At 40.8% G+C, this 27,302-nt stretch overlaps 2 protein-coding genes across 3 annotated transcripts; both read right to left on the minus strand.

Moving 5' to 3' along the window:
• Positions 1–1,678: 1,678 nt before the first annotated feature.
• HDAC10 (histone deacetylase 10) lies at positions 1,679–21,331 on the minus strand. Of its 2 annotated transcripts, XM_065641912.1 has the most exons (21): positions 21,089–21,331; positions 20,339–20,405; positions 19,319–19,453; positions 17,609–17,705; positions 16,856–16,953; positions 16,671–16,775; positions 16,392–16,460; positions 15,743–15,869; positions 15,216–15,281; positions 14,230–14,289; positions 13,768–13,857; positions 12,378–12,484; positions 10,653–10,720; positions 9,932–10,202; positions 9,195–9,285; positions 7,633–7,718; positions 7,077–7,130; positions 6,280–6,364; positions 5,660–5,845; positions 3,654–3,813; positions 1,679–3,170 (listed from the first exon to the last, which is right to left on the minus strand). In XM_065641912.1, the coding sequence occupies exons 2-21, from the start codon at positions 20,401–20,403 to the stop codon at positions 3,145–3,147; spliced, it is 2,046 nt and encodes a 681-aa protein (XP_065497984.1). In that variant the 5' UTR covers positions 20,404–20,405; positions 21,089–21,331; the 3' UTR covers positions 1,679–3,144. The 2 variants fall into 2 exon arrangements, with proteins under 2 accessions (XP_065497984.1, XP_065497975.1); XM_065641903.1 differs by lacking the exon at positions 21,089–21,331 and having other exon boundaries at positions 20,343–20,405.
• Positions 21,332–23,615: 2,284 nt separating this feature from the next.
• On the minus strand, positions 23,616–26,839 carry LOC136003221 (secreted frizzled-related protein 2-like). The gene is made up of 4 exons (XM_065658618.1): positions 26,553–26,839; positions 25,846–26,015; positions 25,018–25,110; positions 23,616–23,926 (listed from the first exon to the last, which is right to left on the minus strand). The coding sequence occupies exons 1-4, from the start codon at positions 26,837–26,839 to the stop codon at positions 23,616–23,618; spliced, it is 861 nt and encodes a 286-aa protein (XP_065514690.1).
• Between the last annotated feature and the right edge of the window lie 463 nt (positions 26,840–27,302).

Below are 27,302 nucleotides of genomic sequence, written 5' to 3' on the forward strand. Positions count from 1 at the left end.
CCTTATCCTTGGTGCCATCTTAAGACATATCAAGGATAAGAGGGTCATCAGGGACAGTCAACATGGCTTCACCAAGGGGAAGTTGTGCTTGACCAACCTCATAGCCTTTTATGAAGACATAACAAGGTGGATCAATGATGGTAGAGCGGTGGATGTGGTCTACCTTGACTTCAGTAAAGCATTTAACACCGTCTCCCACAGCATCCTCACAGCTAAGCTGATGCAGTGTGGACTGGACGATTGGGTAGTGAGGTGGACAGTGAACTGGCTGAAGGAAAGAAGCCAGAGAGTCGTGGTCAATGGGGTGGAGTCTGGTTGGAGGCCTGTATCTAGTGGAGTGTCTCAAGGGTCAGTTCTGGGACCAGTATTATTCAATATATTCATCAACGACTTGGACGAGGGAATAGAGTGCACTGTCAGCAAGTTTGCTGATGACACCAAGCTGGGAGGAGTGGCTGACACCAGAAGGCTGTGCTGCCATCCAGCAAGATCTGGACAGGCTGGAGAGATTGGCAGGGAAAAACTTAATGAAATATAACAAGAGAAAGTGTAGAGTCTTATATCTGCGCAGGAACAACCCCAGGTTCCAGTGTAAGTTGGGGAATGACCTGTTAGAGAGCAGCGCAGGGGAAAGGGACCTGGGGGTCCTGGTGGACAGCAGGATGACCATGAGCCAGCACTGTGCCCTTGTGGCCAAGAAGGCCAATGGCATCCTGGGGTCTATTAGAAAGGGGTGGTTAGTAGGTCGAGAGAGGTTCTCCTGCCCCCCTACTCTGCCCTGGTGAGACCTCATCTGGAATATTGCGTCCAGTTCTGGGCCCCTCCATTCAAGAAGAATAGAGAACTTCTGGAGAGAGTCCAGCGCAGGGCCACGAAGATGATGAAGGGAGTGGAGCATCTCCCTTATGAGGAAAGGCTGAGGGAGCTGGGTCTCTTTAGCTTGGAGAAGAGGAGACTGAGGGGTGACCTCATTAATGTTTATAAATATGTAAAGGGTGAGTGTCACAAGGATGGAGCCAGGCTCTTCTCAGTGACAACCAACAGTAAGACAAGGGGTAACGGGTTCAAGCTGGAACACAAGAGGTTCCACTTCAATTTGAGAAGAAACTTCTTCTCAGTCAGGGTGCCAGAGCACTGGAACAGGCTGCCCAGGGAGGTTGTGGAGTCTCCTTCTCTGGAGACATTCAAACCCGCCTGGACGCCTTCCTGTGTCACCTCATCTAGGTGCTCCTGCTCCGGCCAGGGAATTGGACTAGAAGATCTTTTGAGGTCCCTTCCAATCCCTAACATTCTGTGATTCTGTGAGCCCCGGGCAAAGTGGCTATTTGCCGTGGTGCATAAAACGGCGGGGTCGCAAGCAGGCGGCGGCAGGAGGCACCGAGGCCCTGGGCCCGGGCAGCCCTGGGCTAGAGCATTCCTGCACCTCACCCGTCCTGCAGAGTGGTTTAAACGCTGGTTTAAGCAGTTCATGGGTTTTGAACCATTCCTACGACACTTAATGTTGTCGCTCAATTGGCAAGAGATAACACGCTGTTGCCAGAAAACACTGAGCCGTGTTGGGCTGTATCCCGAGCCGCACAAGGAAACTGTGCAGGCTTCTGACAATATTTGCAAACTAATGCTACCAAAAGTACACCTTTTTTTCTCATAATTCATTCTTTAATAAATTTGAGCAAGATCTTAGAAAAATACATATCAAAATACAACATTTGTTTCCTTCAGACACAGGCTGTAGAAATTCAGTTGAACAAAGGCAGGTAAAAGGGAACAAGCTGAGATATTTCTGAAAAAATGTTATTTCAGTTCAAATGCTGAATTAACAGTTTGCTGGTTTGTTTTTTTTTTTTTTTTTGGAGAGAGAAAAGAATAAACCAACAAACCTCCTGTTCTGAAAAGTTTTTGCAGTTAAAGTTTAGCCTTTGCCCAGTAGTTTCCAATCTAAATTAAATACTTTTTGAGGTTTGAAGTTACATTTAAAGAAATTCTGAACTAAAATGGAACATCTTCCTGTTCTTCAACTTTTGTTTGTGAAAATGTTTGACATGGTTTTTAGTTTCTTCTGAAACAGATTTTTATCTCAAAGTGTTCAAGGATGGGATATCATTTCCCATCCTGAAATCACTGAAAACCAGTATGCCAACCAGAATTGCCAACTGCAAAAACAGATTTGGTTATTCACATTATGTGAAGTTGATCCCAGTAGCAACACCACTATAAACATAATTTGAAATTTCTGAAATCAAAAGGTCACATTATTAAGTCACAATCACAGAGATGTTCTCTTGGAACTGAACCCTAAACTGTATCTGGAAGGCTGCAAAACAAGGCACACCACGGCTGCTGCCCAGGGATGTCCAATTTTGATTGCTCACATGATGTCAGCCTTAGGCCAATACCAAATCTCTGGAGGTCTGGGGTTTTTATTTGTTATATAGACAACTTACATTTGAAAAGAGGGCAGAGTGAAGCCCTCTATATACCGCTTGATTCAGTTATGTATTTGTAATTTTATATACACAAAATATTTTTTTTTGTCATGCCTGGTACATCACAGGCGTGATGCAGGAAAGGCCCACACTACAGCTCTTGAGCTGCTTTTCTTTCTTCTTGCAATTGACAATTACGCATTAGAAAAATTACAAGAATAGGTCATGTTAGGTGAATCCTTTAAATCAGGTTATGAAATGAAATTTCATTAATCCGAAGGACCTGTTGTTAAGGTTTAAATTCCCAAATGAAATGGTGGTGGTGGCAGCAGTGCAAGCACTTCGGTATTGCGTTGAATAACATTAAAATGTTTTGGCTATTGTGACTGCTTATTCAGGTGCCTGTCTTCTGGGCTTCTTTAACATTCACACAGTCAAGCTACAGCACACGCAAGCCTGACTTACAATGTCAGAAATGACCTGGGCCCCAACTTGCAGTAATAAAGTACAGCAGTTGTTTTCAGTTGTCAGTCTTGAATAATTAGTGCCAATACAGAATTTGCAAGCACAATTCTCTAGCTGAAAATATGGATTTTGAAGTATTTTAAAAACAGGAAGTAACTGTAAATGGCTCTTATCTCTTTTCCTGATGATTTAAAAGGCAACGTGAAGAGCAACGCATTTTCTTTTTCTTCTGCTGTGTAAAGCGATTCTGAAGTCAATTTCTTGAAATCCCATCCTTCACTGAAAAGAACAGCAATAACAAAAATTGTTATTGATCAAGCTCACATCACAAAATTCCCAGCCCCGTAAGAGCATTTTTATTGGACCCAGACCACTGCTCTTGCCATTTCTTCTGAAAGACAGCAGGGCATTTTCTTTCAGAGAGAGATGCCCACCTATATAATTGCTTTTTCTGTTGAAAAACAAAAGTTAATTCAGTAGAGAAACATTTCTGGACAAGTATGCTTGAAAACATGCACACCTGCCTAATCCGATTCCTATACAAATGCAGTACCCGATCCTCAGCTATTTGTGCAGGGACTTTAAGCGCAACTAATCACTACTGAGTTATGTGAAGTTATTTATGGACAAGTTAAATGTATAAAAACGTCACCTGATTTGGCACTATATTCAGGAAACACATTAGCAATCAGAGCCAGTGTACATCTTATTAACCATTCTTTAAGCACATAATATTTTGGTAGATAAAAATGGACAGCTTACCTGAACACTGAAGCATTTTCCATTCCTGCTGAAACTGATCTCTTAATATTTTTATTCTAGTTACTTTTTCTTGGGTAGGAGGTACATAAACTCCAAAGTCAGGTGTAGAGGCACCCACTAATACTTTGGCTACACTTTGCATTAAATTCATCTCAGTGTCCTATTTAAGAAATAAAAAAAAAGCTACTCCCGGGAACCAAACTTTCTTTGTTTCAGTAATACATGAAATATTTTAAAACAAGCTTTTATAATTCAGTTGCTAATATTAGTGGCAAGAATGAGCAACTTTCAATTTTAAAATAAAAATGTGTCAAAACGGAGAAGTTTTTTATGAAAAAGGTAAATTATTTTTTCTCTCTTGTAAAACTTTTTTTTTTTTAATAGAGAAAGAATTTCAGTTTTTCTTTTGTGATTGAAAAGAAACGGTGATGGGTTAAAGGTAAAAAATATTAGGAGGGAAGGGGAACACAGAGCTTGTTTAGTTCATGCATCATTTATTTTCTATCTGTAGAAAATAGTGATATATTTTGCTTAATCAAAAAGTAACAGTTTTTTTGACTCCTAACAGTCTAAGTCAATGTTATTTACTCACAGAAATTATATTCTGAGGTGTCCATAGTATACGAGGATTATTACCATTTATTTTTAAGACTGTAACCTCTATTTCATTTTTAAAAGATCGAATTATTTTTTCGATTATTCTAAAGAGCCAAAGCCATGCATTAGAAAATCCCCACACATTAGATAATCCTGTTATGGAGCTACCTGTGGAGTGCCAATATAAAAATCTCTGTCATTTCTTAAAGATGTACGTCTAACTTCCTTTTTATCTGTGAGTCTACCCTTCAGAATATCAATAATTCTTTGAATTTCATACTCCTAATTAGTAATATGCAAATACACTATTTCTGTATACTGCATATCAATGTACAAATTATATCAACTTAGACAATTTACATATGAGCACCGTAAATTAAAACAAGTAACATATGAGAAGACTAGAGAATAAATTATGTCATAATCCACTTAATTGGCAGCTTAATGAATAGTATGTCTTTAATTGGATACTTGCTGCAAAACAGATTAGAATACAATTGCATACGTGAACAATTATTCATTGTTTCTCATTAAATCAGGACTAGAAGGCACAAAAGCGATCAAAAGTTACTGTTTCACAGAACACACAGAGAAATTGCGTTACAGCCACAGGATGCTGCAGGGGCCAAGAGTGTAAGTTGAGTTCTTAAAGAGATTAGATAAACTCAGGGAAGATAATGCTCACTGGCACTTGTCCACGCTGGTCTGGATACAGCCTCCCACTTCCTAAATTTAGAGATTCTTACTGTGGTAATGTATGGAAAAACCAGACTAGGGAAAGATCCATATATTCTTTATTTTCTTTCCCATGCTCTCTATTGGAAACACAAAGCTGAGGTAGATGGGTCCTCTATGCATTATTGCAATTAAGTTCACTTAAAGGATCTGTACCATTTTGATTTCTTTTCTGCATGATGGAAGTCGTGTGTGATAATGTACAGCACGGGAGAAGGAGGGAGAGGAAATCTAGTGGCTTATGATAAACAGGAGAGTGGGCTGCTTTCAGTCACACTTGATGGAAAGAGGCCATGTAATTAACAGACAAGTGTCCCTTTTCAGGAGACAGCTATGAGCTGTAAATAAATCCTGGGTAGAAAGGGAAGTTATTCCCCAAACTGCAGCCAACTGTCAGAACATCTACTGCCTGCAGACATAACCATGGACTTGCATTCATGCCTCAGCTGCTCCCTCACACAGGCTGCCTACGTCTTGGTGTGTGTCTGCGTCTGGCCTTGTTCTCGGGCCAGAGAGAACCTTGTGTGGTGAGCTCAGGGGTACCCAAGACACCACAGATACAGCCAAGATTTTCTACTGGGCAGCTTGAAGCAGGTCATACCAAGCACACTGCTGCTTGATTTGAGTTCTGTCCTAGGCACGTTGAAGTACCGCCGCTTAGCACCACTGCTTACCTCCATCACTGCAAAAACACGAGACTCGGCTAATCCTTGTAGTAAAGCAAAAAGCAGAGAAATCCCACTTATTCCAAGGCTCCTGTTTGGTCCAATAGCTATTACTGTCAGGTTAGGCTGATAACTATATGCTACAGGAAGAATGAATCCAAGTAGAGCAGAAAAGAAATCATTTCCTTCGGCATCCTTTAACAACAATGAGAAACCACTTAGCACAAATGTAAAGCCCCAAATTCCCAGATATAAAACAAAACAGTAAGGTGAATTGCAGAAAGCTTTTGATTGACCTAGGAAACACAATACTGGTCTATTTTCACAGCAATTTTTATATTAAACATGTAGATTATTCACGTCCTCTTTAGTGCCTTTGCACTGTAAATCTGCCTTCTTGAGGATGAACTGCAGTGGCTACTGAAGGTTTCCTCAAAGCTGTGCATTCTAACACACTCTGAACAGCTGTGAAGGAGCAGTACCCAGGTAAGGGCAAGAAAAGGAAATATTTTCAAAGATCCAAATTGCAGTGAGGTGTGTAATTCTCAGTGTCATTTTATGAATTTGTCAATGTATTAGGTTATTTCTGCTAAAAAAGTTTTACGTTGTTTCCAGAAAGTGAATCTTACCTCTTTCCAGTTTAGAGAAATATAGTGTTTGGAGCTGGTCTTTCCAGACTGTTCTTTCTCACAAATATGTATCATGAGTAGTTTTCTGTAAATAAAAAAACCGCATCTGAGTATTTAACCAACGACTTCCAATGAAATAAAAAGATATTTTCTTTCATCATTCTTTAAATACTAATTCATAACACAAGAACAAATAACTATTTGCGTTACTACATGCCATAATGTAAACACCGATTAAAACTGAAATCCTTTTTAAAGTATTTTTAAGAAGAGTATTCAAGACTATGGGCAAGTTACTTTCAAGAAAAAGGGGAAGTGGCAAAAAAAGTTAGAAGTAAGTAAAGATGACTTTCACTACAGAACTCGACATCAGCAGTATGTGCCCCCTGCAGTTGAAGGGGAGTACACCCTATAAAATTAATATTTGCTGCCTTTATTACTTTATATGTTATATTATATGTATATCATATATATGTTATATTATATATAATTTATATTATATATATATGTTATATTATATGTTCAATATTCTATTTTCAATAACAATCTAAATTTAAATTCATATAGAAGGGTCATACTTTAAACCTACCACTAAACTCATAAAGTGGGATTTAGAGATAGCAGTTTGTCTTTAAAGATATATTTGGGGATGGTTCATATTTTGTCTCAAGCTAAACTTTAATGAACATCAGCTCATGACTGATTCCTTAGTGTATATTTCATCATACATACAGACACTAAATGAACATTTATAAAGCCTTTGGGATTTGACTCCCTGAAGTAAAGAGAAAGCTCACCCATCTTCTGTGTTCGGTATGATTTGCATGTCTCCAACAAATATACAAAGCACCCTGCAGAAAACAAAGAAAAATATACATTTCCATCTACAAGTAATTTTTTTCACTTAGTGCAATTTGTTTAGAGGCTTTGCATGTAGACTAGATGCATAAAAAAGAATGTATATTGTTTCTGAATTGGGTCCATTAAAAGCATATAGAAAACACATTTGTGACAGCTCAAGGGAACTCCTTCTCTTCCCCCTGTCCCCCCAAATACTGAGAAGAAAAAACAAAACCAAGAAAATGTCCTCAGGCCAAAGACAATGGAAATCTGACAAAGAAAATGTAGGCTAGCACAGCAGTCCTCCTTACAAATGTTTTGCCTTTGGTAAGGCAAAAAAGGCTTTTGCTGGCACATACAATATTGACTGTACTATATATTGAAAATGCTATGTGTATGGAGATGCTATGTGTTTTAAAATTAAGGTTTCAAAGGCAATTTGCCATATTTTACACACTTTTATCATATTTTTACATTTTGTCAAAGAGCCCCAAATGCAAGACACAAACTCACCTTTGAAATCCAAACTGAACAGAATGCCTTAGTGCAACAGCAACAGAAACAGCAGCTGTGGGTGATTGTGCAATTCCATTGCATACCTACAAAATATATTTTTCATTCAGAAATAATTAATGCTGCACGAGATAACGTAATTTCTTTTTTGTAACAACTGTATTTTTACTTGTTTATCTGTATCATTCAAACAAAGCTATAGCTGTATGAGAGGGATCTTAATGGTCTATTGCAGTGGGGTTAAGAAAATGTTATTAATTCATTTTATACAGAAAGGCCACATTTGATCATTATGCCAAGAGCTGTTCTATTACTTCAAAAGCATGGTGCTATGCTGAAAGGCAACTGTAAAAATAGCTTTTGCTGGGGAAGGTCATCTTTACTGGTTCTCTTGATAGTCTGCAGACTGGATACATTCAGTGTGCCAGCAGGCAAACTGCACCAGGAAAATACACTCTATGAAGAGGAGGTTGCCCCTGAAGTCTAATTTTGACTCCTCCTTTAACCTAGGCAAGCTATTCCTTTCTGGAAAATACAATGACAGTCTTACTCAGCCAACCGTTAAGTGTTTGTGTTGTGTAGTGCTTTGAACACTACATGAAAGCTAAGCTAAAACATAATGCATACTCCCCCTCCCCACTTCTCCTCTTTGGCAACACAAAAAGCTCAGCTTAGCATCTCTGACTCATGAAAAGTTCTACTTCTTTTTCCCAGTTCCTTTTTTTAAAATCTATTTATAAGTTCTCCTAGAGGAACTCTTCCTTGCAGTCCTGGTACTTTAAGGAGAGCTTTTCATTCAAAGGGAGAGACTCATTTATTATGATGTAATATTCTTGTTTGCATTTTTTTCTCTTTGCTTCTCCAAGGTTTTATACATACAGACATGCACTCTCTACGCCTGCCTTTCATTCCTGACCCTGCGAGAATCAAAATGCTGAATTGGAATTACTCTATTCAGAACCACAGCACAAAGCAGAGTTTTCAACAGCTCCACTACAGCAGGGTGGGGGTGGCATGCGTAAATCAAAATTTACTCAGATTAAATTGTTGTACAAATAATGGCGAGTGCAGCTGTACATAGCATGGCATCTTGTGATGAAGGGTAAAGCAGAAGTAAACTTTGCTAGAGACAGAAGGCAAAACTCCGTACACTGAAACAGGAAAATTTTTTACATTTCTTGCTCAGATTTCTTGCTGTTGCTCACTGGTGCTTGACAGACCAACTTCTGCTCCCTTCAACTGGAAGAGGGAATACCTGGTTCACTTGTATGTTTTAGAGGGACTAGAAGGGTCTTACTGACTCAGAGGCTGCGACTGCAGAAAAGCAGGACAATATCTTGCCCAAAGATCATTTGAAAGATGTCCTGGGGTCAACGACTATCCCTAAATAGGAGTTCTCTCATCTTGCATCCTCACTCTTGTAGCAAAGCACATTCTAGCTGAGATTAGTGGGGCTGTGAACTATGGCATAACTAATATCTGGATGACAATAGAGTAAAATCAGAAGTCAGCATAATCCAACTCCCACTCTACCCCACAAGATCGAAGCAGTTTATTATTACCTCCTTCTTAAGTATTTTATCTAGGACGGCCAGCATACTGCCAAGAGAGTGCAAAATTTTCTCCTCTTTCACAAGGTCTGCATAAAAGCCACTGTAAAATAAATTAAATGAAGAAAAACTAGGTTAGAAGCATTAATGCTTTCTAAGAGGACACTGACACAGTACTTTGCAGTTAGCATTGATGGGGTACATTTTGTGTATGTGTGACACATCCATTCTCAAAACCCCAGTTCTAGCAGGAAGATGACAATGCCGTTGCCTGACAGTCTTGAGCTCTCTAAACCTGTCTCCATTCTGCACTGGAAGGAAAACAAAAATGTCTGACGGTATTCAGGAAAGAGTTCTGTCAAAATTAGACTAAGACAAAAAGCTGAGCTGCTCAAATCAGACCAGTTTGGTATTTTTTTCAGCTAAAAGTGAAGACAGAGCATAAAGGCACCTTCCTAGCAAAATCTCTTCCTAAATGAATACATTTGCGCTGACTGCTCTACCTCCATTAAAGCAGTTTTCTCTGCTTAGCTCTCTAAAGGAACTTTAAAGTTTACCAGGCTTATCTTTATCAGGCTTGCGAGTGATAACCAACACTGATGTCTTAATCTTTCAAAGAAATAAACTGACTATAATTGAGTAGACCAAGGCCAAAAAGATGACCATGACAGAGACAGAGCTAGATGGCAGTCTGTACAAAGACCTCTCATCCTCATAATTACGCTGAAAATTAAATAGATAGGACCAACCTGACAAGCGCTTTTATTTCAGTTTTATCCATTTCCTTCACCAAGTGAACAGGTACAGGGAGCAAATGTGTTGAACCTTTAGAGTCAGCTGTTGCTGTTTTGATCGGAGGTACTGGAAATACAATCTTTTTCATGTGTAGTTCCAAAAACCTTTCTACTTTGACACTTTCATCGTTGTTAGTCATCTTAGATTCAGGGTCTGTGAAGGGATTCGGATTAGCCCTCTTTACTGGGTGTGATTTAGTGCTCAAATTTTGTAAAAATGATGTATCTAGAAAGAAAATAAAAAGAGGGGTTTCACATGTTTTAATTTCTGACCTGTTAATGTTTGGTTACATTCATTTACAAAAAGAGTAGGTCTGTATTCATAGTATACCTATTTATTTCCATGCACTAGCTACAATGTGTCCTGCCACAGATATTATTTTTCAGTGCTGCTACATTTACTTTAATCTAGCAATTAAGTCCATACTTTTGACACAGAAAACAGCATCCTCAAACAAAGATATCAAAGCACTACTTTTTAGTGTGATGTTTGCCAGCTTCAGAAGTTCTTTTCAGACCAGCTGAAGACATGGACCTGAATGACACCTCTTAGTGCTTCATCGGTCATTGGATGAGTAACTGGTAGTTCAATTATTTCCATCCACTGGTATTAATCTTGATAATTTTGAATCCATTTACCAATCACATTTGCTTGAAGAAAGAGAAGAGTAATTACCTTCATACATCAACCATTTCCAGTAGGGTTTATGTGCTGCTCTCACATTTTGAATAGATTCAATTGCACTACAAAAGAAACAGGATGAACAGTATCAGCAATAATGAAAATACAGGAAACATAATTTACCTCCATGAAAAAACAAAACCAAAAAAACCCCACAACTGAAAATGAACAAGCTCTCATCTATTCCAAGAATGCTGAACAGAAAAATAAAGAGAATGAGAGTCAATGGGCAGATTACTCAGAGAGATTAAATGCAAGAGTCAAAAAAGGAGAGTAAAGAACATATGCAGTATGTGCCTTTTAAGTACACGTTTAAAGACAGTGAGTGAAATCCTGACCCTGCTGTGGGAGGAAACACACCTGTCCTCGGCTTCAAGAAGGGTAGGATTTCACCTGTTGGTCTTTGCTCTGTCAGAGATTTTATCTACAGAATGTAAAGATGTAATAAGATTCACTTGAAAGCAAGACTACCTGTTCAAGAAGATTTGGAGTAGTCCAGAAACCAATTAAATCCCATTCGCTGCTATTCTGTGCATCGAAATATCTTTTTTATCATCCCTGCTACTTGCAGCACTATAGGCAAATGGTCCTATTATGCTAACTATCATACAAACATAATCCAGGTCATGTTAAATCCAGGACAAATTCTATGTACTTGGAGATTATTTGTAAGGTCTTCAGGAGCTGGACTGACTGAATGGATGAATATGTAATCACCTCTCTGTTACCTAGGATGATAGCAACCTGAGATACTACAGCTGGCAGAGAAGAAAAAGAGGTGATGCAGCGACTATGGGATGTGCTGGTAGCAAAATAACCAGCTTTGCTCCATCAGAGTTTACGAAACCCAACTCTGCCCACAGCCTGTATGTATCTGCACTGCTTCCCTGACTGACCCAAGCTCCAAGTTGTAACTACCACAGCCAGCTGGTGGGTGCTGCCACTAAAATGCATGAAGAGTATCACTGCTGCAAAAAGGCATGGAACAACTATTTAGGTAGGAGAGAGACTGAAGATGGAACACAGAGATGTGGAGGAGATGGTACAGACAGGTAGAGAGAGACGCTGTTTAGACGTGGGACTGATTAAGGCATAAGATTCAGAATGCTTCTAGGTCAGATTCACCACTGTGCAAATACAATCTTACTATCTCCAAAAATAAGTTAGGGTCTAAGTTTAATTATCTAGGTTCAGCTCTACACAGTCGCATGCTTTCACACCCCAGGCCTCAATACTCCAAATTCCAGAAACACAAGGAGTCAAGACCGGTTCTGTACAGCACCAGCTCTCAGTGAGGAAAGGTTGGCTTCAGCTCTTGCTGTACTGCAGCCACTGAAGCAGTTCTGGTGTCTGGAGAACTAATCCTTGTGATCACACACTTGCCCAATTACTGGCTGTTATTCACTGGTATTGCCTTGATTACAGCACGATCGTCTCAGCCTTCAGTGAGATGGATCCTTACAGGATAACAAAGCTCAAGGATAAACAGCATAAAATTACAAGCCATTAAGAACTTCTTGCAACCTGAAATCATTTCAGAAACAAAAGTATACAAAACTGTATCTTGGATGACTTTTTCAAAAAACAAGTTATCCAAAGTGGAAAATATATTATAGAGTGTCATATTAAAACCTTCGTCCAACATAATGTTCAAAGCATGCATACCTTCAGTCTCTTTGATAGACACATGGTTTGTCCTAAAATTCTTCATATGCTTACCTTAGGCAAGGTGCCATTTCTCCAGTTATTTGAGGTACAGGATCTCCAAGCAAAGTTTTTACAGTCATACAAACTGATTCAGACAATGACTTTAAGTGGTATCCACCCTAGGAAAAAAAAAAAATTGTATGTCACTCAAGGAACGAGTACTTGTAACACCTATTTGAATACCATCAAGGAAAATAAATGAAACTTTTGAAATATATCTGAATTTACAGAAATGGAAGATGATATGCAAGAACATCTAAGTTAATGATTTTCAATACGAAAACGGTTAAGTTAGAGGCTATTTGTTGAACTTCACTGGCATCCCATGATTCAACTCACTTTATCATGGTTCAGTTCATTTTCGAAATTGGTCATGACTTTGCCATGAAAACCCTGGAAACATATTCCTTCTCCATCCCTATCCGTGATATGCCATCTTCAGCAATTCTTGTGGAAGATTCCTTAGAAGGCAAACACTATCACTCTAAAATGTCCACACAAAGGAAATCCCCCCGACACTGACACTTTCAAGACATGGTTGTCCTAATGGTTTGGCAGAACAACTGAAGACAGATTCCAGACTGCTAGACTGTAGCTGACAGCCTGCTCCCTGCGGGCCACCTGCGGAGCAGTCACAGTCCCTGTACTAGGAGGGGACACTTATTTGCACTTCAGCTAGTAGACAGATATATATAGAATCTGCTGGAGAGACAGATGGTGGAACAAAGGCCATGCAAAACAGAGTTCAAGTGAATCAATTAATAAACCATTCGCTCTTGGAGACCTTGTCAGCAGTAATATTTCCACACACTTATTTAGCCGAAAAACCACCATTTTTTCTAACATGCAGCAGAAATAGCAAGTTGAAGTCTAGATTTCAAAATGAGGAAACATTTTTAATTTTTTTAAAAAGCTCTTAAAAAAGAGCTTGCACAGATGATTTTAATCAAAAAAGAGCAAATATAGTAAGTGCTTCATTATTAAATAAGAGTATACTTAGGTTAAAGGTTTTTTAAACTCTTTGGAGTAAGACAGACCTGCAAAAACATTGTTAGTGCAGCTAATTCACTAAATATGTTTTAATGAGTTTGGGACTATCCAGAGCAGTTGACTAGTCACTGTTCACAAGAATGGAACATATCTATGGAGGATATGGTGGTTTTGAACAATGAGCATTTGCTCCTCTGCTTCAAAATTTTAAGTCAAAAACATCAGTTTAGGACATGCATTTTTTTTCAGTGTATAAGAGCATTGTCAAATCTTAGCCACTTTTGCATTCCTAATTCTCAAAAGAAAGTAAAAAAGAATAAATTATTTTGCCAATAAATTTAGTTTCTAGCTTGCCCTATAAAGCTCTAAAACATAGACCCTTCTCCTGGGAGTACGTTTCAAAAGTCTTTACCTCTAGGACGACACACAGCTTTCCATTAGCTAACCGCATCAGGAAATGGGTAAGGTGGGCAAAAACCTCAGGAGTGGCATTCATCTGACCCTAAATCAAAGAAAAAAAATTAAGAGATGAAACTCTGATTTAAAAACATTGGTGTAAAAAAACAAACCATACAATCTGAAATACATGAGTCTGAACTGGAATACTGGAACACTTGCCTCTCATTGCATCTAACAAAACGCTGAACCAACTGCTTTCAAGGAAGGTACAAAAAACAACACAGTAATTATGCCTATGAGATAATCTGCCTTTATATGTCTCATTGTAGTATTTAATGAGCTTAAAGACTCAAACATGTATTTTTAGCTTGGTCAAAGTGAATTTCACTTAGCAATCACAGGGCATCTAAGAGGTGGGAATATTTTCAAAACAGATTCATCACTGACAACACAAATGCCACAACTAGTTACTTACTTCAGGGTCTCCAATTCCAGAATCATAACCAGAGGAGACAAGAACCAGTTCAGGATCAAACTGTTATAAAACAGAGAGAGTTGTATCACATTCTTATGTCCTATTTTCAATTTTGTACTGGATTTCAACTGTACCAGATTCAGCTGTTTTTTTCAGCTAGAATATGAACACAAAGAGTCTCCTTGAATAAAAATTGAGACTACCCTTTTATACTGTTTTCATTCCTGCTAGAGAAGCTGCATATATTATACTGATTATTTAAAAGCTAGCATTCCGCAGATACTATTCAGTTGATCAGGGCATTATTCATACCAGCAGAAATAATGTGTTAACTGTGCTACTGGCAATTACTGCATTTCTACAAAATATTCAATGATATCTGCTTAAGAAGTACTTAAGAAGTAGTCTTTGGTTTTGCTGTTCCTGCTCTGCTCTGCACTGGTGTGGCCTCACCTGGAGCACTGTGTGCAGTTCTGGGTGCCACAGGATAAAAAGGAGATAAAGCTACTGGAGAGTGTCCAGAAGAGGCTACAAAGTTCGCAAAGGGTTTGGAGTGGAAGCTGTATGAGGAGCAGCTAAAGTTACTTGGTTTGTTCAGCCTGAAGGAGACTGAGGAAAGTCCACATCGTGGTCTACAGTTTCCTCACAAGGGGAGGAGGAGGGGCAGGTGCCGAACTCTTCTCCTCAGTGACCAATGACAGAACCAGGAAGATGTGCCAGGGGAGGTTTAGGTTGGACATTAAGAAAAGGTTCTTCACCCAGAGGGTGGTGGAGCACTGGAACAGGCTCCTCAGGGAGGTGTCACGGCCTCAAGCCTGACAGTGTTCAAGAAGAGACTGGACAACACCCTCAGACACATGATGTGAACTGTGGGGTTGTCATATGCAGGGACAGGAGTTGGACTCTATCATCCTTGTGGGTTGCTTCCAACTCACACCATTCTAATATTTTCTATGATTCTAAGTAGCAGAGCAGTAAAAAATTACCTCAAAAGCCATTGGAAGCAACACATGGAAAAATGCAGCAAGATAATCTGAATTTCCCATCCCAACCTGCAAAATGTGAGAAATATAGGTAACATTTTCCTGTCAGAATAACAAATTTTCCAAGGTTCTTCAAGACTTTAGGGAAAGATAGTATCAAAAGTTAAAGATAAGGGAACCTTACGAGGTCAAGTAAAACAAGCTCCATTTAAGTAAAGTGCATAAATATCCACAATCTTTCTATGCTGAATGAGAATGGATGTAATCTCCTGAAACACTGTCTTTTGATGGCTAGGCAAGATATTCAAGAAAAAAAGAATATGTGCATGTTTCTCTCTTTTTTTTTTTTTCTTTTAAACATCATCATATTCTGAGCCATATTTCTCAGCAGACATTCCACTGACAGGAAGGAGGTACATTGTGCTAAGACATCTGCCAAGCAAGTGAAGCAGTGCACTTCTCAGAAGGTTTTACGTAAAGCATGAGATAGAAAGCTACTGCATTTGCTTTGTTGTGCTGTAAAAATTTACCTTATTCCAAGGCAAATTTATGTTAAAACCTTTTCCTTTGCCTAGACCCACAGCATCATAATCAGATTCTTTGAGTGATGGCCAGAATTCCTGATGTTCATAGCGATGCCAGGAAAAATACAAAACACTGAAAGATACAAAAATCAAAAGCAACTTGACAAAAAGATTCCAAAACTGACTTTACATCCTGAACGTGGTGGCTGTACTGACTGAAAGCATGAAATATAATCATCATTTCCCCTTAGTTCTCTTAATGGACTTGAACTGTGAAACGTGGTACAGTAGGGCCTATGCCAAAATTAACCTAGGACAGGTGCTAAAAATTCATGCAATCCCTTCACATCAAAGACAAGACATTTTCAGAAAAGCAGACTTCTTTCTAGAATCTAATTCTGTCACAGACAGGTCTTACTACTGGCAAACCAACGTAGTCATATTGCTTATGTTGATTGATACTCTTTACATTAAAATTGATTTACACATTTCTTTTTCTTAGAATTTTCCCTCTATTTCATAACAAGTAAAACCAATAGTGAATAAAATAGCAAGGTATTTGTAAGATTCCAGTTTTAGAAAGTTAAGAAATCTTATTACAGAGGAAAGCAATATTTAACCAGCTAACATAACAAAAATAAAATATCCTTCAAACCTTGGATCCTCTTCGAATATATATTGAGTTCCTTGCCCATGGTGCACATCCCAGTCAACAATTAGGATTCTGCATAGATCAGTAAAAGAAAACATTCAGCAGAAGAACCACAGCATCTTGATCTAAGGGAGGTACAGATGAACAATGCTTTTCTGTCCCAAAAGCTACATGACACCCAGAAATCTCTAGACGTTAATCTAAACCAGTACAATGTCAAACAGTTATCTGAACGCCATACTTGCATACGATAAGCTCCTCTAGGGTCAACCATGCACTTACCTCTGTAGACCATATTTCAGTTTTGCATATTCTGCTGCAATAGCAACATTGTTGAACAAACAGAACCCATTAGCTGCATTTCTCTGGCTGTGGTGACCTGGAGGTCTAAACCAAAGTTTTATATGGTTACTCATAATAAAGGAAATTTGGGGGAGCAGTGAAGACTTTTTCTTATGTTTTCTTACCTTACTAATGCCATTCCATTGCACACTTTTCCTGTCATCACAGCATCCACCAGCTGCAAAGTTGCTCCTACTGCTAGCCTGGCACAGTGATAAGTGTTCTGAAGAAAAGAACCTCATAGTTGTCATCAATCACTCACCAGCTTGTTTCAAACTAATCACACAAGATGTGCTTTTGCACCCCAATGGCAAATCATCTTGACATAAGCCTACCCTACTGAGGTGGTATGCAGATAGTTGAAAGTAGAACTTTACAACACAAATTCCAATGTTCCTTCTACTAGGTTTACCTTTGATCAACACATCCTTTATAAGGATGTTCTCTCTGGAGCAGTTAAGAAACATGAGATGGACATACTGCACTGACTAGTGGAATAACATGGCATCTTTGAAAATAAGGAGTAAAACCTTACAGAAACAAAATATGAAAGACTTCACCTCCTTTACCGGGCACAACACTTAAGAGCAACTGTAACCCAAATGTGATTTGTAGGTCACTAATGGTCTACAGTGACATTAAGTGACAAAAATATACTGGCATGACACAATTAAGAATAGATGACAGGACACTTAATCAATTTAAATTACAGCATTACACTAAATTTGAAACAGATAACAGCATCATAAATATACCTAAGTTTACTTAAATGGCAAAAAATGTATTGCTGATTTTCCCCTCCTTAGAAAAGTGCCACTCAGATGCAAAAACACAAACATCTGTAGCTCCCAACACAGGAAGCAGTTTAATTTACACACCGGATGAAAGAAAAAAGCATCATAATTTCCAGAGACTCTTTTCAGTTCCTCTTCATTCATTGTTTGGGTACTTTTTGCCACTTCCAAGTGTTCGGAACTGCAGAGGAGACAGAGGTGAACACAACACTTCAATAAGCAAACAGACCTATAAAGGGTTTTATTCAATGCAAAATGTAACTAAAAGTAGCATATGTTAAAAGGGGCTTTCTGTGAGACTTCACAAGTCTAATAGGCAGTCTGGAACGCTAGTTGCAGGATATAGTGAAAAACTAAGCACTATGAAAGCGAGAGTTCTTGGATGTCTTAATCTGACATTCTTCTCCCTTTTCCAGTGGCAAGAGCAATTAGTGTTGCTTTCAAAAAATGTTTCTTTGTTCATCATGCCACAATCTATTTTGCAATCCACACTACATATGGATATCAACAAGAACCAAATAAGGATTCTAACAGTCAGAGTGTGAATTGTAAGTCCAAGAATGTGTGTCTAGTGCTCCCTTGTTCTACGGAAAACAAGTATTTGAGTGAATCCCTCATCAGGTGTGCACCAACTCCCTCTTTTCACTGGTATAAGAGTGCAATAAGTAACAAGGCATTAGAATCAATGTTTCCCCAATTCTGTCACTGCTCTCCTGCCCTTGTGTAGTGAGCTGGAAATGGAAGCTCTGGCACCTACTCACTGTCCCATCTGTGCCCTAATCCAGGGCAAAATGACCACATGTGCATGCCTCTAAGTGGACAATGCCAAAGCAAGCAGAATTTCACAACAAAATGAGACACACTAGTGCTGCCTAATTGAAATAAAGCTAAACAGTGGCTTCAAAATGAAGGTGTTAACAGGAATAAAACCATATGAACCTGAATGACTGTATAACTCCTAGTTTAAGTTCAACAGCAGCCCCGTAACTGTGAACACACACAAAACATTTTTCTAGGCATCATACATTTGCTTCAGTCTAAGTGTTTCAGAAAGAAAATACTTCTATTATCTCTAGTGTACCTACAGAAACCAAGACAAGACTTAGTGAAGTCATTTGTCCCCAAGTCATCTAGCAGGAGCAATTCAACTGGGAAAAGTGATCAAGTCTCTTCAGTACCCAATAAGCAATGTATTTACTGTGAAAATAAATTATATTTGTACACAGCACTAATTGCATTCTAACAAACAAGTATGTTCTGAGGAAAAATACTGTTCTGGAATCTGAAAATTTAAGTATGACTTGGGATCAAGCTGTGGTTGTTGTCCCAGGTGTCAGGGCCCTGAGTTCATCCCTTCCCTCCTGGGGTTTGGCTGCTGGGTTCAGAACCAGCTTAGAGACAGTGCTGCTGGTCGCCTTGAAAGAAAGAGCTAGAAGGAGCATCAGCAGAGGGTCCCTGCTGTCAGCTTTGCGAAGAAGTCTCAGCAGAGGCTCCCCCTCCTTCCCTGGGCACCTGCTCCTAAGATATGGCTCTCACCCTTGGCCAAACTGCAGCTGTGTTGTGCAGCCATATCTGTGTCTCACCATGAACCTCACGGATCTGGATCTGGACCATGACTTGTGGGCTGACCCAAGCTGGACCTCAGACCTGCCATGTCACTACTGAAATAACTGGAAGTCAAAGCCATCGAGTTTTGGAGCAGACCTTCTCAAATGGAGCAAAATATCACCTGGAGGTATGAGATCTGTTATTTCATCGAATTAATCTGAACAGTGATGAAAGTAAGTTTCAGACCTGTGAACCAACAGGATCTCCTCCTCACTTCCTTCTCTGACAGGCACACGGACACATCTTTCCACAAGATGGTAACATTCAAGCTGCTCATAGGAGGATGACAGTCTTTCTGGCACTTCAATATCGCAAACAGGACTAAAAATAAGCAATAATCACATTACTATAATACCATACCAGCACAGCTAACAAACACACTTCAACATGCCTAGCTTTTAACTTCCCATTGCAAGAAAATTCATTACCCTCATAGAGGGACATATGAGAGTAAAAGGAAAAAAAAAAAATCTGAATACTTTTTGTTTTGGAATTGAACCAAAATTGCTTCTAAAATATGTAAACAGAAAAATATATATGATTCTTAAATAAAAAAGAAACACAATAGCATAATTTTTGTTTCCTTTCTCACCACTGAAATTAGCAATGCTTAACTCCAGACAGAGGAATGCCGAAATGAAAATAGATTGCAATGAAGGTGAACACAGGAAGAGTGGTCTTAGGAGAGAAGACAACAGTGGGCTGTTACTCTGAGCGCAGCAAAGGTAAATTTAAGCAAATGGCATATACCAATTTCTAACTTAATTTAATTGACAGGTTTCAGCTGAGTATGTGTACATATTTTTTTCCAACATCAAGAATACTTTAGCTTTATAAATAATTAGCTTAAAATACTTTATTTAGGGGGCTACTCAGATGATTAAAGCTAACACTTCTTATTAAGGCCTACCAGACTGGAGGCCCACAGCTCGTCAAATCCAGTTTCAGATTATCATTACAGTATCTGGATACTGTATCTGGACCCATTACGGTAACAGTACTGTAACATTTTCCATTAAAGTACATGGATACAAATCAGGAATAAACACTTTTCTCCAAAAGGAAAGACTTTCTATTTACTAGGAAAATGATAGCGTACCTAGCACTAGGTACTCCCTATTACATTTACAGAAACTGAATTTACTTGGTACTTCTCTCAGTAATCCTAATAAGAATCTATTAATAAAAAAGGCAGCAGTGACTTACTCACTCCAAAGCAGTTTATGAGTGGTCATCTCCTCGTCATAAACCAGCGCTGTTCCTGAGGCCATTGCTACAGACAGGACAAAACAAATATCCCAAGACTCATACTTGAGGCAAGACGTAAACATACGTTAAAATAATATTAATTATTAGCTAGTGACAATATATGTACACACTGTACCTGCTTCTATGATGATTTTGCACTTTAGACTTTGTAATTAAGAGAATGAAATCAAAGAAAACCATTTGGGAGGAGTCTTTGGAAGGCCGGGGAGCGAGGCAGCAGTGCCAAGTTCATGGCACAGACCTTGAAACTGAACGCAGGCGGGCAGGATCCACGCTCAGGCAAATTTCCAAAACCTGGGCGCAGGTACTTGTGGCGGGTGAGGGGGTCACACACCGCCCGCGGGTCTGGCCCTACGGAGCCCGAGCAGGGCCCGTCCTGCCGCTATTGCCCACGGAGACCTGTGAAACTGCTACTTGTGAAGAGCTATAGAGCCACGAAGTATGAAATACAGGGCTACATACACCGCGGGCGGAATAATCACAGGGATGTGTTGTGTTCAAAACTTTATCGCTCTTCCAAAAACACAACAGAGGCGCTTAAGAGAAACAAAGAAACCGAAGAAGAAAGAGAGACCAAGCCGCACGGCCGGCCCAGAGGCCGCCTCACCGAAGCCCCGGAGACGCCGAAGGGCGCGTTAACGCGGGCCCGCCGCGCCCCGCCCCGCCCCGCTCCGCTCCGCTCCTCACCTCCCGCCCGCCGGGGCAGCCTGGCGGCCCCAGGCGCCCTGACACGGAGCCGCCCGGGGCTCGGAGCGGGCCGCCGGCAGAACCCGGCAGAACCCGAGAGAACCCGGCAGCCCGGAGCGGGCCGCCGGCACAGCCCAGCTCCCGCAGGCAGCGAGGGCGTAAGGCCCCAGCCCCACAGCCCGACCTTCGGCCCGGCCACCGAGAACGCCGCGGCCCCAGCGGCGGCTCCGCCCGCCACCTCCGGGAGTGCCGAGCGGCGTCCCCGCCCCGCGGGCAGCCCAGGGCGCGGCGGGGGGCGGGGTGGACGTGCTGGAGTGTGGTTTTCGGCGGCTGCGGAGGCGCTGTGCGGCTCGGCGGTGTGCAACGGGGGGCCTTGAAGTGCGTGCAAAGAGAAACTTTCACTCTGCCAGAGCTCTCTGAAGTAGGCCTGACAGTTTGAACAGTGTTTTCAGGCCAAAGGTTGTCCAGCCACAGGTATTGCGAAGTTTTTAGTATGTAACAAGTCCAAGAGCAAGAAACCCCATGACCCTGGCCTGTCTGCTATCCTCTAATGTAAAGAGAAGTGCAATAAAAACTTGAACTGAGATGATCACTCCTTTGTTTTCGCAGAGTAATGGGAGTCTCTTTCACAGACGGTGACACCAGGCCCCGTGTCTGTCACACCAGGCCCCGTGTCTGTCACACCAGGCTCTGTGTCTGTCACACCGGCCCTGTCCCTGTCACACCAGGCCCTGTGTCTGTCACACCAGGCCCTGTGTCTGTCACACCGGCCCTGTATCTGTCACACCGGCCCTGTGTCTGTCACACCAGGCTCTGTGTCTGTCACACCGGCCCTGTGTCTGTCACACCAGGCCCTGTGTCTGTCACACCGGCCCTGTCTCTGTCACACCAGGCCCTGTGTCTGTCACACCGGCCCCGTGTCTGTCACACCAGGCTCTGTGTCTGTCACACCGGCCCTGTGTCTGTCACACCGGCCCCGTGTCTGTCACACCAGGCTCTGTGTCTGTCACACCGGCCCCGTGTCTGTCACACCAGGCCCTGTGTCTGTCACACCGGCCCCGTGTCTGTCACACCGGCCCTGTCTCTGTCACACCGGCCCCGTATCTGTCACACCGGCCCTGTCTCTGTCACACCGGCCCTATGTCTGTCACACCAGGCCCTGTGTCTGTCACACCGGCCCCGTATCTGTCACACCAGGCCCCGTGCCTGTCACACCGGCCCCGTGCCTGTCACACCAGGTCCCATGTCCGTCCCACGGGCCCCGGGTGCTGCTGATTCTCCTGCACCCCAAGGTGGGTCCCTCACTGCACCTTGCCCTGGGAGCCTCCCAGGCCCTCCTGGAGCAGCTGGTGTGTGTCAGGCCATGCCAGGCTGCTTTAAATATTTACCGGTTTTGCTGCAGAGACCAGCACAGACTCAGCAGGATGACATGAACTGAGCTTTTGAACAACCTACCTTTTTTCTGAGCAGTGACTTCGTTGTGCAATACAGCCTGAATATAGGTTGTTTCAACTTTTTTTTTCCCTCCGTTTTTGCTAGCTTTCCAGTTCGTGGTAGAAAAGTATGACCACGGTAGACACTGTATTGCTGAAATAGCTTCTAGTTTATGTATTATCAATTACCTGTTCTTGGGTCTACTATACATATTTATAAAACTAAAGTCAAGTTCTGTCCATCTTCATGTGGTGTTTAATGTCAGTGTATATTGCACTGACAAGGATGCTAATCATGTGGCCGCTGGAATATTTCGCATTTCTTGGCTATTATCACTCTGTTAGCTCCCTGCAGTCTGCTTAGCCAACTGGCAAAGATTCTGCAATGGCTTTATTTAATGTGTCTGGAAATGAAAAGGGACCTTTCAGAAGGAGGGGCCTGATTTACATTCCAGTTGAACTGTGTTACATTCAAGATGGTCACACAAGAATAAAAAGTTTCAAAAACTGCCTTTAGCCTATGCTCTCAGGTGTTACCACAGAGATGCTGTCAGCTCTGTTATCGTAAAATGACACCCAGTAACCAAATTTTCTTGTAGCTGGGGCCAACCATACCACGGTTGCAGTTTCTTGTTCTTATTTATTGCACTTTGATTCCAGCAAAAGTGACCAGCAGAGGGCTGCCTTCTTTTAAAATACTCTAATGGGAGAAAATGAGGTGGATTAATGAAACGTTAAGCAAGGGAAAGTTTAGGTAACTCGAGAAAATGGCAGAGTGGGCAGTATAGAAAAACACATTAAAGGTAGTGAGCTGGATTAAAACTGTTTTATGCCTGATTTTGCAGATATTACAAAATATTTTTTGCAATAACTCAAAGAAACATTTATACATGCTTGTCCAAGTTCAGGCTTGATGTGAGTAGCTGGAAACTTACAGAAAGGAGGCCTAAAAACACTGGGGTTTAAGTTCAACTTATAATACAATTTAAAAGGAAATTAAGACTTTACATTCCACTTATAGTACATTCCTATTTACAAGATAAGTTTGGCATGAGAAGTATAGTCGTGTTTTTTACAAATAATATGATAACTATTTACAGGCATTTATGGTATTTCCACTTCTGAGTGGCCGAAGTCAGCTGGGAGTCCCTCCTCTGCCAACGATAAACCTGGTTTACTAAAATGATGCCCTCCTCAATATTCCCTACAAGGAGATACACCATGGGACGATGGGTTGGAGTCAGCCTCTGCGTACAGTTTTCATTGATAAGCAGCCACTGTTGTATCATACTCTGGGTTTCATAAGGCAAGAGTGAGCCCTGGGTAATGAATTCCACTTGGCATTCAATGTTATACTCTTGGTCACCAAATATTGTTCTCTTTTTGGACAGCTTTACTTTCACTGCTAAGGAAAAAAAAATGAAACATGTAAGTCACAATGTTTACTCAAATGCAGAAAGAAACACTACCAATGAAAGCAGGATGAGTCCTTAAAAATCTTGTCATAATTTATGCTGACAGAGAACAGCGAGGCCTTCTCCAGCAGCAGTATACATTTTAAATTATTTTTTTAAAATAAAGGTTATGTAGTAGAGAATTTTTTCATGGAATAGTAGCTAATTTTTTCATAAAAGTTAATATTGTATTTTTACCATCGCCATGTATGTTAGACTTTGTGGATAATTAGATATCGTAAGCTGTTGGCATTATTCTAGTATCACAAGACTGCCCAGCTTGCCCAAGCAATTCTCCTGAAACTCACTTTGTCCATGTTATGATCCCTCAGCAAAACCAGCTAGTAATGCTTGCTGATACCATCCTTTTAGATATTCCCTTTTCACTATACACATCTACCTACGCCACCTGACTACACCAACACTTTTTAGCATGAAATTTCTCTATACGGCCTGACCTAGAGCCAGACAAAGTCACTGGGAGTCTGCACTGACTTCAAAGGGGTTTGCAGGAAGTTTCTGGTGCAATCTCAAAAGTGTTGCCTGTCACTTCAACTAGACAACACAAGACAAGAATCTCTTTTACCAATATGATTTTCTGAGTCTCCTTTTCAGTAAACTATGTATCACGAACAACTCATGCACACAAGTAACAGGGATACACAATTCACTAGTGAAACAAACAAAGCTTTACTTTGGGTTTAATCACTAATAGAAGGCGAATCTGCTTATTCGGCTGCTTTTGTCAGAAATATTTTACTATAAAACACGTTATACTACAATGTAGCCAACCAGACAAGAACAGAAGAGCTATTTGGTTGCAAAATAGATCATTAGTAAATCTTTCATGCAAAATAAATCCTCCTTATATTTTGGTTAGAAAGAACATTTTCTGATAAACAACCTAAAGTTAAGTCAGCAGCCAAGGATTAAGATTTGAAATCTCAGCAGAAACTGACAGTTATTTTAATCCTAATTTTAAGGCATTTTAGAAGGAGAGCTGTTGGTATCTTTAATAGTAGCCATATTAGCAAGGACTTACCGAAGTTACTGTCACAGAAAACTTCAAGAACTCTTTTGTGCGTAAAGAACTCCTCCACTGCTGGACAGGCCTGGCAGGCAGGCTTTGGTAGGACTGGTAAGAAATGACACAGTTTCATCATTATCTTTTAGAATCTTTTGTATTATTTTTCTTCTGTCAAAGCTGATAGCCCACTGTTCAACCACAAGGATGACAGAGAAAATACACAGTTGGTCAGCGATAACATAAAAGTCTACACATTTTTCTGAAAACATAGCTAGGGCTGAAAAGGAGTTTCATTTTCCATGTCTATTCAGTCCTTGTTCAGACTGACAAGCTTAATTATCGTAATCAAATAGAGTATTATATTTACTGTGGCTAAGGTGGGTGGGAGAGGTTAGGTGGCCAGTTCTATGAGTGATACTGCATTCAGCTGCACTAGGATTGTGAATATATGAATTAGGATGTGACATTTATCCATTAATCAGTCTATAAAGAGACCTCAAAAGAAACTGAATATAGTGTTCTGTCGTGGGTGTGATACTGCCCATAGCTGTGTGCAGGGTGATAACCACCTTCCTCCTCTAAGTGTAGACTGTCTTCACTTTATTTTTTTGAAGGAATGCTGATCTACACCAGCTGAGGTCTGCTGTAGCTTCCACTGAAGTACTAGCACTTTCCCCTGGACAAACTTTCCCCTGCCATCTGGACAAATAGCGTGAAGCAATACAGATAGTCACAACCCCGCTTACAAAATCACAGACTGTCTGGAAAAGGTGTCCCTTGTATCTCCTTGGTTCCCAGGAACACGGAGTCCGGCCACCCACCCCTCTGCCATCTTCCAGCTACCTTTGTGCAAGTGTTTAGATTCCTTTGTAAGAGATGCCAGGCACATGTCCTCGCCTGCAGGGAATCGCTCGCAGTCCAGACTGTCGGGCCAGGGATGTCCGTGGCAGGCGAGCACGGGGGCACAGCTGTCACGGACAGCAACACACATACTCCTGCAAGGATGGATAAACCTGTTGCCAGAGGAAATACGAGGCTGAATCAGTTAAACTCAGCAATAACAGAAACTAGTGCAACAGTGATTTCTGTACAAACTGCATCCTCTTCTCTGGTATTCAACATCCTTCAACAATATAGTTCCAGAAGTGGCAGCTGAGCAAACTATGCAAGTAGTCTGTGTATTGACTGGGCTGTGCTTACAGGATTAAGTCACAGTTTTAAAAATGCTTTTTTTACAACCTAAGAAAAGGTTCAGGAAGAGCCTGATTCTATTCATAACAGCTTCAACCCCAAGTTAACAAGAATAAAATTTCAACTGCAACAAAATAAACCATGATATTCTTTGACAACAGCATTCATTTCCCCAAAGCAAACTGAAGTCAGATTGGAACATGTTTTTAGTACTTTTCTTTCTGATGAATACAGAAAAGTGAACAGAATTATTTCAGATAAAGTGCAGATCCCTTTTAAGTTATAATAAACATGCACTTCACTTGATCCCTGTTCTGGCAAATAAAGGCTGGAATTTTGTACTGTGCCGCGGTACTTACGTATCTAAGCAGATGGGTGCAAACAGAGAACACAGGAATGTCCTCACATGAGGGTGACAGTCCGTGTGTGCAAGGTGCTGCCAGGTGGTGGATTTTAGGATAACCTCTGCCATGCTTGTGTGTCCCATCAGGTTGGGAAGCCTCATTTCGGAGTACCCGATGTTGTGGCACATGTCCATCTCCCTGGGTATCACTACACATTTCGTGGATAATCCAATGTCGAAGCCGGTTGCCACTCTTAGGAAGCTGCTCAGGGCAAACCCAAGTAGTTCTGCAGTCAAGAACATCTTCCAGTGACTCCTGGGCAGCTGAGCAGGGACCTGTCAAACTCCTCAAGCACAGGGGCACGCTGAAAACCTTTTGGCTTATATACCCCAAGAGCTTAATAAACCATTGGTTATCCACGGCTTATCAAATCACTTGAGACAAGACTGGGTCTTATTGCCTATTCAAGGGATTGTTGTGATAACCAGGGAGGTGGAGACAGAGCATAGAAGTATGTTCCCTAAAGACCCAGATTTGGTACAGCCTTTCACGTGCCCCACAGTGTCAGCTGCTGCAGCGTGCTATGTGGCATATTAAATTTTGACACCTAGAAAGTTTGCTATGTGCTTTCTAAAACAAATTAAGACATCCCTCAGAAAAAGGGTTGAGCAGACAAGCTGTCTCCTGGGGCTGCTGTGTCTCCTTTGTTTTCAGACACTGCTGACAGGGCAGAAAAAACAGCCCAGATTGACTTATCAAGTGAAA

The sequence above is a fragment of the Caloenas nicobarica genome, chromosome 1 (assembly GCF_036013445.1).
Source record: "Caloenas nicobarica isolate bCalNic1 chromosome 1, bCalNic1.hap1, whole genome shotgun sequence".
In the NCBI taxonomy this organism is placed as follows: domain Eukaryota; kingdom Metazoa; phylum Chordata; class Aves; order Columbiformes; family Columbidae; genus Caloenas; species Caloenas nicobarica.

Excerpts from the sequence above, each read along its gene's own strand:
- HDAC10 (XM_065641912.1), bottom strand. The coding sequence starts at position 20,403 with ATGGCCTCAGGAACAGCGCTGGTTTATGACGAGGAGATGACCACTCAT. Across the intron at positions 17,706-19,318 it reads GAGATCCTGTTGGTTCACAG|TTCCGAACACTTGGAAGTGG; the intron begins GTCTGAAACTTA and ends TCTCCTCTGCAG. Across the intron at positions 15,870-16,391 it reads ATATTCGAAGAGGATCCAAG|TGTTTTGTATTTTTCCTGGC; the intron begins GTTTGAAGGATA and ends TGTATCTTTCAG.
- LOC136003221 (XM_065658618.1), bottom strand. The coding sequence starts at position 26,839 with ATGTTCTTGACTGCAGAACTACTTGGGTTTGCCCTGAGCAGCTTCCTA. Across the intron at positions 26,016-26,552 it reads GCACCCATCTGCTTAGATAC|GTTTATCCATCCTTGCAGGA; the intron begins GTAAGTACCGCG and ends CTCTGGCAACAG. Across the intron at positions 23,927-25,017 it reads TTTCTGTGACAGTAACTTCG|CAGTGAAAGTAAAGCTGTCC; the intron begins GTAAGTCCTTGC and ends TTTTTTCCTTAG.